Raw genomic sequence first — 12067 nt, forward strand, 5'->3', positions numbered from 1 at the left:
ACATTTTTCATACCCAAATTATCTTACAAGTCAATCAAAATCTGTCACCTATAGTAAAAGGTCCAAACTTCACTCCAGTTAGAACCTTTTAAGTGGCTGATACTTATGCCCACTGAATGGTGTATTTTTCTTGAATTTAGAATGATCCCATTGGAAAAGAGCAAGAGGATAAGACGCGAGAGAATAGGACCAATCCAGTATGACAGTGGATATGTATGTATGGAACCAGAGGAGATAGCAGAGGTACTTAATGAATACTTTGCTTCAGTACTCACTACGGAAAAGGACCTTGGTGATTGTAGGGATGAATTACAGCGAATTGAAAAGCTTAAGCATATATAGGCATTAAAAAAAAGAGGATGTGCTGGAACTTTTGGGAAGCATCATGTTGTATAAGTCTCTGGGATAGGATGAGATATACCCCAGGCTACGATGGGAGGGGAGGGAGGAGATTGCTGAAACTCTGGCAATGATCCTTGCATCATCAATGGGGACGGCAGAGGTTCCAGAGGATTGGAGGGTTGCAGATGCTGTTCCCTTATTCAAGAAAGGGAGTAGAGACAGCCCAGGAAATTATAGACCAGTGAGTCTTACTTCAGTGATTGGTAAGTTGATGGAAAAGATCTTGACAGGCAGGATTTATGGATATTTGGAGAGGCATAATATGATTAGGAATAGTCAGCATGGCTTTGTCAAAGGCAAGTCATGCCTTATGAACCTCATTGAACTTTTTTTTTTGAGGATGTGACTAAACACATTGATGAAGGTAGAGCAGTAGATATAGTGTATATGGATTTCAGCAAGGCATTTTATAAAGTACCCCATGCAAGGATTATTGAGAAAGTAAGGAGAAATGGGATTCAAGGGGACCTTTCTTTGTGGATTCAGAATTGGCTTGTCCACAGAGGCAGAGAGTGGTCGTAGACAGGTCATATTCTGCACAGAGGTTGGTGACCAGTGGTGTGCCTCAGGGATCTGTTCTGGGACTCCTCTCTTTATGATTTTTCTAAACGACCTGGATGATGAAGTGGAGGGATGGGTTAGTAAATTTGCTAATGCCACAAAGGTTGGGGGTGTTGTGGATAGTGTGGAGAGCTATCAGAGGTTACAGTGGGACAGTGATAGGATGCAAAACTGGGCTGAAAAGTGGCACACAGAGTTCAACCTAGATAAATGTGAGGTGGTTCATTTTGGTAGGTCAAATTATGATGGCAGAATATAGTATTAATGGTAAGACTCTTGGCAGTGTGGAGGATCAGAGGGATCTTGAAATCCGTGTCCATACGATACTCAAAGCTGCTGTGCATGTTGACTATGTGGTTAAGAAGGTATACAGTGCATTGGCATTCATCAACCACAGGATTGAGTTCAAGAGCTGAGAGGTAATGTTACAGCTATATGGGATGCTGGTCAGACCCCACTTGGAGTACTGTGATCAATTCTGGTCACCTCACTACAAGAAAGAAATGGAAACTATAGAGGGGGTGCAGAGGAGATTTACAAGGATGTTGCCTGGATTGGGGAGCATGCCTTATGAGAATAGGTTGAGTGAATTCGGCCTTTTCTCCTTGGAGCGATGGAAGATGAGAAGTGACCTGATAGGGGGGTATAAGATGATGAGGGGCATTGATTGTTTGAATAGTCAGAGCTATTTCAACCCTGGGAAAAAGCCTAACGCGAGAGGGCACAGTTTTAAGGTGGTTGGAAATAGATTCAGAGGAGATGTCAGGGGTAAGAAGTTGCTTTTTTTTTTTAAAAACCACAGAGTGGTGAGTGCGTGGAATAGGCCTGCCAGCGACTGTGGTAAAGGCAGATATGATAGGGTCTTTTAAGAGACTCCTGGGTAGGTACATGGAGCTTAGAAAAATAGAGGGCTATGGGTAATCCTTGGTAATCTCTAAAGTAAGTACATGCTTGGCACAGCTTTGTGGGCCAAAGGGCCTGTATTGTACTGCAGGCTTTGTTTCTATGAAAACTTTGTATCTGATATTTTCTATGTCAAACTGCCAAGTATGACACTTTATACTTTACTTTGAAACCTCCTTCAAAACTGCTGTGCATCTTACCTGCATTTGAAGTCACATGAACCGGCTGCCAGTAAGACATTATTGGGATGCCAGTCAAGGCTAAGGATAGTAGAACGAATTGGCTTCTTGATGTGTTTACTCACCCACCTAAAAGTAGGAAATATAGCTAATTGTTAAAGCCAAACAGATGCATTCTTTTATTTAAAAATATTTTCAATTAAGATATTATTGACCATCATAAAACTTCTGTCCATTTAGTCAAAATTCTGTTCAGACCTATGCACCTGCTCCTTAAATACTGGGCACTGCTTCAAGACAGAATCTCAGCTTCCAGGTGTCAATCAGTGCTACACATGCATAACATAAAAACCATTTAAATAAATTTAATTTTCCTTCAGTTTTTAAGCTGGAAAACATTTCAAATCAAGTCTAAAATCTCTCTGAGACCCAACATACTGTTAACATCAACATTTGTCTATTTAAGAATGTTTTATTTCTCTTTATTGCTTTTTTAATTTTTCCATATTACAACTTACCCCTTGTCCCTCTGTAGGTTTATTGCACCTTCTTTATAGCTTTGTACCATCAGCAAAATCAGATGCATTAAACTTTGTCTCCTTCTTAAATCACTGACATTGATTCTAAAATACCAAGTTTAATACAAATTTAATAGGCTTACTTCTACTATATCCTTTGTCTGCAAATCAATTTTCAGCCTATGCCAATATAGTTCCATCACTGCCGTGAGCCCAATATTTATTTAATAAGCTTATGATATTTTATAGATTTTTAAAAATCAAAATTTTATAGTTATAAACACTGTATGTATAATTGATCCTTAGCTGGTTCCTTGACCTACTGATTTAGAAAAAAAATGCACTATTTCATTCTTTACCATATCTTCCACATAACTATTGAAAATCAGGTTTGCTCTTTAACTAAAGTTCTCCAAGATCGCTTTATTAACAATGTACATGCTTCTCCTTGCTGCCTAGCACAACTTAATTCTTCTTTATGTAGTTACTTCTCTTCACTCTAGTTTTGTGGTTTTGAGAGGTGCCTAATGAGGCCAATGTGGAAAATGCAGAGTTCCATTGCTGGGGCAGTTGATGGCTGACTGAATAGGAGTGTATAGTTTGTAAAATGGGCTACTACTCCTGACATTTATGCATGGCTTTTATGGGCTTGAGGTTTGGACAACACAGTGGCACAGCAGTTAAAACTGATATGCCAAAGCACCAGCATTCCAGGTGTAATCCTAATCCTGGAAGAACAGTGTGTCATTTTTGCACCTTCTATGACTTTGTGGGCTTCCCAGGTGCTTGAATTTCTTCACACAAGGTAAATACATACTAGTCAGCAAGTTAATTCTATAAACTATCCTCTCCTAAGCCAATAACCCCAGTTTTGAGGCCTGAATTACATTAATTTGGTTATCCTGGGCAGACTACATTACTCACATCTTCAACACCAGACTCCTGAAATGGACCTACATTGCAAGCTAGTCATGGGAAGACATTACCAGGCAGATGGGAAAAAGACTCAAGAATATGCTCAACCCTCCTTGAAGAACAGTATTCCCACTGATCTGTCTGACAGTCCCACAAACTATTACTGTGGCAAAGGAACATTGTGATGATATCAAAGGAGACAATTTGGCCCACAGAATCTCAACTGACTTACAAAAAATCCTCATCAACCATATTACCTCATTTATTCCCTGTAATCTATTCTCCTTAATGCCTTTTCAACGAATTAGGAGGATTTTATGGAGACAGTGTTTACGAAATTTTTCCAGCAGTATGAGATGCATGCTGTAGGCTGTCCAGATATCAGACCCTCCAAGAAGGCAAGGATCACTGTTGCTGACAGATCCGAGTTTTGTGCCAGGTCTGAGGTTTTGATTTTTCAATACCCTTTTCCTCAAATCAACCAAAAACTGGGTTTATGTGGGTGGTGAAATTCAACAATGAAATTTGACTTATAAAATGGATACTTCTATTACATCCACCAGTTATTTTTAACCTCATGTTGTTTCTAACCTCCACCCAAACTAATTTTACATATCATTTTCTAGAGCAAATATTGTTTTCCTTCTTTTATTCTCTTTATCACTTTGACTACTACACCATCTCCTTCATACCAGACTTCTTGTTAGATTAGATTTTTTGATTTATTGTCATTGTGCCATGTACAGATACTCAAAGCCAATGAAATGCAGTTATTATCTAACCAGAAATGCAAAGAATAGTGTTATTTACAGAGTAACTGCAAATAAAAAGTAAGTGCTACAGCACACAAATATAAAAGTACTGAGACAGTACAATATGGGTGCAATACTGCTTAGCGCTGTGATATGAGGTTCAGCAGGGTCACAGTCTCACGGAATAAGTTCTTCCTGTGCCCGCTGGTGCGGGAGCAGAGGCTCCTGTAGCAGCTACCAGATGGGAGGAGAGTAAAAAGCCCATGGTTAGGGTGAGATGCATCCTTGATAATGATTTTTGCCCTGCCTGGGCAGCATTTATGATAGATGTTCTTAATGGTGGGCAATTTTCTCTTTTAAAAAAAATCCTTAGAATACGGAGTTCAAAACTAGTCAGTCTGCAGCCACATCTCCTTAGAGGTAAAGTATTAAAAACATTTCAGTCTGGGTCTAATTAATCTGTTGAGAATTTGACTAGTACCTTACCGTTCTCTACTAAACTTTCTCCATTTCCGACCATGCTTATTTATATCCAGAACCACTGCACTTAATATTTAAAGTGTAATTGAATACATAACAATGAAAGTGTACTGCTGACTATCAATTTTAGATAGACCGAAGTACAATTTCTATTCCTGTATTTTCTTGTGTTTCTTACATAAAGGAGAACACAAATTTAATCAATAATTTATTAGGCAGCTTGGCTGCTTAAGTTAAAGAACATATGAACTATGGAAATCAGGAGGGTGCCACATTTAATCTTTAGCCTTTAATGGGTTAGACCATAAAAACGCAAAATATAGGAGTAGAATTAGGCTATTTGATCAATCAAGTCTTCTCAACTATTCCATCATAGATGATTTATTTTCTCTCTCAACCCCATTCTCCTGCCTCCTCCCTGTAACCTTTGCTGCCTTGACTAATCAAGAACCTATCAACCTCTGCTTTAAGTATACTCAATGACTTTGCCTCCACAACTGTCCATGGCGATCATGGCAATGAACTTTACAGACTCCCCATCTTCTGGTTAAATAAATTCATCCTCAACTCTATTCTAAGTGGATGTCCCTCGATTCTGAGGCTATGCCCTCTGGTTCCTTACCCACTATAGGACAAATCCTCTCCACATCCACTCGATCTAACCCATTCAATATTCAATGGGGTTCAATGAGATCTCCCCTCAGTCTTCAGGAACTCCAGCAAGTACAGGCCCAAAGTAAAAAAAAGTCCATATGTTAACCATTTTCATTCCCAGAATCATTCTCATCAACTTCCTCTGGACCCTCTCTAATGCCAGCACATCTTTTCTCAGATAAGTGCCCCAAACTGCTCACAACACTCCAAGCACTGTCTGATCAACATTTTATAAAGCCTCAGCATTACATCCTTGCTCTTATGCTCTAGCCCTCTCAAAATGGATGCTAACATTGCATTTGCCTTCCCACTTAACCTGCAAATTAACGTTCAGGGAATCCTACACAAGGGCTCCCAAATCACTTGGCACCTTCTGATTTCTGAATTTTCTCCCCATTTAGAAAATAGTCTACACCTTTATTCCTCCTAGCAAAGTGCACTACCATGCACATCCCTAAATTCTGCAGACCCCCTGCTCCTTCGACACTATCTGTGCCTCCACCTGTCTTTATATCCTCTGCAAACCAGACCACAAAGCCATAAATCATCATCCAAATCACTGGCACATATAAAAAAAATGGTCCTAATACTGACTCCTGCAGAACACAACTCCGGCAGTCAACCAAAGTAGACCCCTTTATCCCCATTCTTTGCCTCTTAACAATCAGCCAATCTCCCATCCATGCCATTATCTTTCCTTTAATATGACGCACTCTTATCTTATTAAGTAGCCTCATGTGTGGCACCTTGTCAAAGGTCTTCTGAAAATAAAAGTAAACACATGTTGACTCTCCTTTGTCTATCTTGCCTGTTATTTCCTCAAAGAATTCCAGCAGATTTGTCAGGCAAGATTGGAAACCATGCTGAATTTGGCTTATTTTATTGTATGCCTCCAAGTACCCAAAAACCTCATCTGTATTTTCCCAACCACTGAAGTCAGGCTAACTGGACTATCATTTCCTTTCTTCTGCTTCCCTCCCTTATTAGAGTGGCGTGACATTTAGAATTTTACCGTCCTCTGGAGCCATTCCAGAATCTAGCAGTTCTTGAAAGATACTAATTGCCTCCACAATCTCTTCAGCTACCTTTTTCAGAACTTGGGTGTAGTCCATATGATACAGTTGACTTTTCTATTTACAGTTTTCCAAGCAACTTCTCCTTAATAATAGCAACTATACTCACTTCTGTTTCTGACACTCTTGAATTTCTGGCATACTGCCAGTGTCTTTTACAGTAAAGACTGATGCAAAATATTTATTCAGTTCATCTGCCATCTCTTTGTCCTCCATTGCTACCTCTCCAGTGTCACTTTCCAGTAGTCCAATACCTACACTCACCTCTCTTCTACTCTTTATATATGTACGGTATCTGGAAAAAAAACTTCTGGTATCCTTTTTTATATTACTAACTTACCTTCATATTTCATCTTCTCTGCTTTTGGCTTTTTAGTTGCCTTCTGTTGGCATTTAAAAGCTTCCCAATCCTCTAACTTCCCACAAATGTTTGCTGTATTTTATATTCTCTCTTTTCCTTTTCTGCTGTCTTTGACTTCCCTTGTCAGCGACAGTTGTCTCACCCTCTCTTTAGAATACTTCATCATAGGGATGTATGTATCTATACTGCGCCAAATTGACCCCAGAAACTCCAGCCATGCTGTATTGCCATCATGCCTGATAGTGTCCCCTTCCAAATAAACTTTGGTCAGCTCTTTCTCATACCTTTGTAATTCCCTTTACTCCACTGTAATACTGATACATCTGACTTCATCTACTCTCTCAAACTGTAAAAGAACAGAATTCACATTCTATCATATTATTACAATGGCTCAGCATCACGACCCCAACAATGGAACTTTTTGAGGTGTGGGTGCAAGGGAATATTAAGTTAAAGCTCCTGCTGATTTTGCCTCTGGTGTGGGGCAGGGGAAGGATAGTGAAAACCCCAGGGGAGCATAAAGGGCTGGATGGGTCAGAGAGAGTGGGGTGAGAGAAATATTCAAAGCACAAAGAGGGGTAGTCAGAGGTGTGGGGGGGGGGGGGGATGTAACAAAAGATAGAGGAGGCATGAGAGGGAAAGGGTCTCAGCCTGAAATGTCAATCATTCATTTCTCTCCATAGATGCTGCCTGATTTGCTGTGTTCCTGCAGCATGTTCCCATGCTTTTCCATCCAGCATCTGCAGTCTTTATTGTGTGTTGATTTTCACCAAGTGTTCACTTACCAATCATTTTCTCCTTCGAAGTAGCATACTGAGATCAGCCGAGCACCACTACCTACAGCAAATTTATTTTCCTGAGGAGACCACTTCACAAATGTAGCAGCACGGTTAATTCTTAGGATGACCAATGTTGGTTTCCAAACACCATCTTTCTGGCTCCATACGTAAGCATTACGGTCAGCACCACAGGTTACAATGCGATCACTCTGGGGAGCCCAATCAATGCCTGCACAAATAGTAGCAAACACTTAGTGTGAATTTATTAAAGACAACAACATCCAGCAATCTGGAGTAAATTATCTATGCCGAACCATACTGGTATATTTATTTTCATGGTTTTCAAATTGCCCGAAGAAAATAAGAATTTTACAAAAAGAAATCCACAAGTTTTGATCTTTCTTCTAACCTAATCTAGGTAAATATATACAGCTACCACACTGGTCACATCTGTCCAAGCCTAACTTAAAAGTATCAGAGGTTGCTGAAAGTTACCAAAAGTTAAAGTCTGCTTTTTTAAAAACAGTACATTAGCTCAAGTACTAATATAACACTCAAAATTCAATCAAAGATATACCAATAACATTTCAAAGAAAAAGTTTGTGATATTTTGCGTCATATATTTATAAAATATAGTTCTGTCTAATGATTAAGTGACACAGATGACTGAACTTTTATGACCAGGAAATCCCACAGGAAAAGTCTGGCATTTCAGAACTAACCTTATTTTCTGGTCTTTGACAACACTTAAATCAGACATTCAGAATTAAACACTTGTGTTTGTTTTTCAAAATCAGAATCAGGTTTAATATCACTGACACGTAAAATTTTTTTTGTTACGGTAGTACATTGCAATACATGAAAATAAAAACCTGTAAATTATGATTATAAATAAAAAATGAAATAAGTAATGCAAAAAAAGAGAGCAAAAAAAACTGAGGTAGTGTCTTGGGTTCATTGTCCATTCAGAATCCTGATGGCGGAGAGGAAAAAGATGTTCCCAAAATGTTAAGTGTACACCTTCAGGCTCCCATAACAACTTCTTGAAGGTAATAGCGAGAAGAGGGCATATCTTAGGTGATGGGCATCTTTAATGATGGATGCTGCCTTTTGAAGGTGTCTTCAATGCTGGGTAGGCTAGTGCCTACAATGAAAGGCTGAGTTTACAACTTAATGCAACTTTTTCTGCCCCTACGTACGAGACAGTGACGCAACCAGTTAGAATGCTCACCATAGTACAAAGGAGCCCAGGATAGACCTTCAGAAATTGAGACCCAGGAACTTGAAACTGCTCACCCATTCCACTGCTAATCCCTTGATGAGAAAGTCCACAATCAATTCCTTGGTTTTAATGATGTTGAGAGCAAGGTTGTTATTGCAACACCACTGAACCAGGCAATCTAGCACAATCCTCTACACCATCTGAAATTCCTCCAATAGTTGTGTCATCGGCACATTTATAGATGCCTTTTGAGCTGTGCCTAGCCACACAGTCACAGGTAGCATAGCAGTGGGCATCCTTGAGGTGTGCCAGTGTTGACTGTCAGCAAGCAGATGTTATTTCTGATCCGTACTGACTGGTCTCCTGCTGAGGAAATAAAGGATCCAGTTCCAGAGACCCAAGATTTGGAGCTTGTTGATTAGAACTGAGGTTATGATTGCATTGATCTAAATAATCTAATAATCTGTAATCTAAATAAACGGAAGCCTGGGGCAGGTATTGCTATTATCCAAGTGATCCAAGGCCAAATGGAGAGCCAGTGAGATTGTATCTAATATAAACGTATTGTGGCTATAGGCAAAATACAGTGGGTTTAGGACCTTCCTTACGCAGTTGATTCTGACCATTACGAACCTCTCAAAGCACTTCATCACAGTAGATATGAATGTAACTGGGCAAAATGTTGTCATTGAGGCAGCTCAGCCTGCTCTTCTTGGGCACTGGTATGATTGCAATCCTTTTGAACCAGGTGGAACCTCTTACAGTAGCAGTGAGAGCTTGAAAATGTTTCAAGCTAGTTAGCTCCTGCTAGTTAGCTGGCAGAGATTTTCAGTGCCCTACCAAATACACCATCAGTACCTCATGCCCTGCGAGAATTCATCCCCTTGAAAGATATTCTGACGTCGGCCTCCAAGATAGGAAACCCATGGTCATCAGATGCTGCAGGGATTTGCACAGGTGTAGTTTTAGTCTCCCTTTTAAAGTATGCAAAAAAAAAAGGCGTTGAGCTCATCTGGGAGCGAAGCATCACATCCACCATGATGCTAGTTTTGCTTTGTAGGAAGTAATGGCCTGCAAATCCTGAGAGAGTTAACGTGAATCTGATTCCGTCTCTAACTTCAACCGGAATTGTTACTTTTCACTCTTAGTCTTCCATAGGTCGCACCTGGACTTCTAGTCTAGCCCTCAGCAGACTCTGAATTTCCTGGCTCCTCCACAGCTTTTAGTTTGAGTATATCCAGTACGTTCTTGAAGGCACACTCATCCACGCAAGTCTTGACGAAGTTGGTGACAACTGTGGTGTATTCATTCAGATTCCAAGGCGAATCCCTGAATATTGTTCAGTTCATCAACTCAAAGCAGTCCTGTAGGTGTTCTTCTGCCTCCTTGACCACACCTTCTTGTTCTTCAACTGTACTGAGGTCTTCGGTCTCCGCCTGTACTCTGGAAGTAGAAGTACAGCCAGGTATTAGGACTTTCCAAAGTGTGGGGGTGGAATGGCATGGTAAATATTCTTGATGGCGGTGTAACAGTGGATCAAGTGTGTTGGCTCTTTTGGTTGCACAGGTGATAGTGGTGATATTTATTCAGAAACCTCATAAAGCTGACCTGGTTGAAATCCCCTGTAATGGTAGGTAAGACATCAAGGTGTGCTGTTCATGGTGCTCAGCTTCTCCAGTGGCTGCCTGATGTTGGCTTGAGGTGGAATGTACACCCCCACCAGGATGATGGCAGGAAAAAAAATGGATGACATTTAACCGCTAGATGTTCCAGGTTGGGTGAGCAGGATTGAGACAGAACCACCATATCTGTGCACCACAATGAGTTAATCATAAAGAATACTCGATCTCCTCTACCTTTAATAGACTGAGCTGTCCTGTTTTATGAAGAATGGTGACATCATCAGGCTGCAGCACTGCGTCAGGAATGGTAACAGTAAGCCATGCTTCAGATAAGCGAAGTACACAGCAGTCCATGATGTCCCTCTGGTACTACAATTTTGCTCTAAGGTCTTCAATTTTATTTTCTGTCTAAGGCCTTTGTGTTTCAATTGTACCTGTAGTCCGGCTAGTCTTTCATACTTCCATTCTCTTAATGGGGAACTGCACTGGCAAATCTGCAGTTTGGGATCTGCCAACTGAGTATCAAGAGATTTAAAAAAATGTCTTAAAACGATGTTGTTTGCTGAAATAAGCAGCTATGACTATGGATTTCAGCTGCAGTAGTCCTGAATAGAAATATTTGACGATTCCCATTGGAGCTGCATGCAAAGAATCACCACTTATTGGCGCCATTTTATTTTTGGATGCATGATAAAAGAGAGCAAAATCAGCATGGTTTCATTAATGGGAGATCTTGCCTGGAAAATCCATTAGAATTCTTTGAGGAGGTAACAAACAGTTCAGACAAAGGCAAGTTGGTAAATATTATTTACTTGGATTTTCAGAAGGTCTCTGACAAAATGCCACATGCGAGGCTACTATGCAAGGTTAAGAGCCAATAGCGTTTAAGAGAAGGTACTAGAATGAATAGAAGATTGACTGGCAGATATCAAGCATTTGGGGATAAAGGTGTCCTTTTCAGGGTGGCTGCTACAACTAGTGGAGTTCTGCAGGGATTACAATTGGGGCCGCAACTTTTCAATTTGTACATTAATGACCTTGGTGAAGGAACAGATGGCATTGTGGCCTAGTTTGCAGATAATATACCAATATAAATGGAGGGACAGGTACTATCGCACAGGTAGGAAGCCGCAGAATGACTGACAGATTGAGAGTGGGCAAAGAAGTGGCAGGGGGATATAAGGCAGGGAAGTGTGGGGTTATGCAATTTGGTAGGAAGAATAAAGGTGTGGACCATTTTCTAAATGGGAAAGAATTCAGAAATCAATAAGCAAAGGGCTTGGGAGCCCTAGTTCAAGATTCCCTTAAGGGTAACTTGCAGGTTGAGTCAGTAGTAATAATGAAGGCAAATGCAATGTTTCCACTCACTTTGCAAGAACTAGATCTTTTATGATACAAGGATGTACTTTTGAGGCTTTATAAGGTATTGGCCAGATTGCATTTGAAATGTGCGCATTTTTGGGGCTCCATATGAAAAGGAAGGTATGACAGCCCCAAAAAGGATCCAGAGTAGGTTCACAAGAATGATCACAGGAATGAAAAGCTTAACATAACAGCACATTTAATGCCTTTGGGCCTGTAGTCAATGGAATTCAGGACGAGTGGAATCTTATTGAAGCCTTCAAAATACCGAAAGACCAGGATAA

The 12067-nt window shown here is 40.3% G+C and overlaps 1 protein-coding gene across 1 annotated transcript in view; it reads right to left on the reverse strand.

The window, feature by feature from the left end:
• Positions 1-12067, reverse strand: part of arpc1a (actin related protein 2/3 complex, subunit 1A) — a 43395-nt gene that overhangs the window by 11302 nt on the left and 20026 nt on the right. The window contains exons 4-5 of the mRNA XM_059979502.1: positions 7584-7806; positions 2067-2174 (exon numbers count right to left, since the gene is read on the reverse strand). Of these exons, the coding sequence (XP_059835485.1) occupies positions 2067-2174; positions 7584-7806 (331 nt within the window). The remainder of the gene's footprint in view (positions 1-2066; positions 2175-7583; positions 7807-12067) is intronic.

The sequence above is a fragment of the Hypanus sabinus genome, chromosome 9 (assembly GCF_030144855.1).
Source record: "Hypanus sabinus isolate sHypSab1 chromosome 9, sHypSab1.hap1, whole genome shotgun sequence".
Classification (NCBI taxonomy): domain Eukaryota; kingdom Metazoa; phylum Chordata; class Chondrichthyes; order Myliobatiformes; family Dasyatidae; genus Hypanus; species Hypanus sabinus.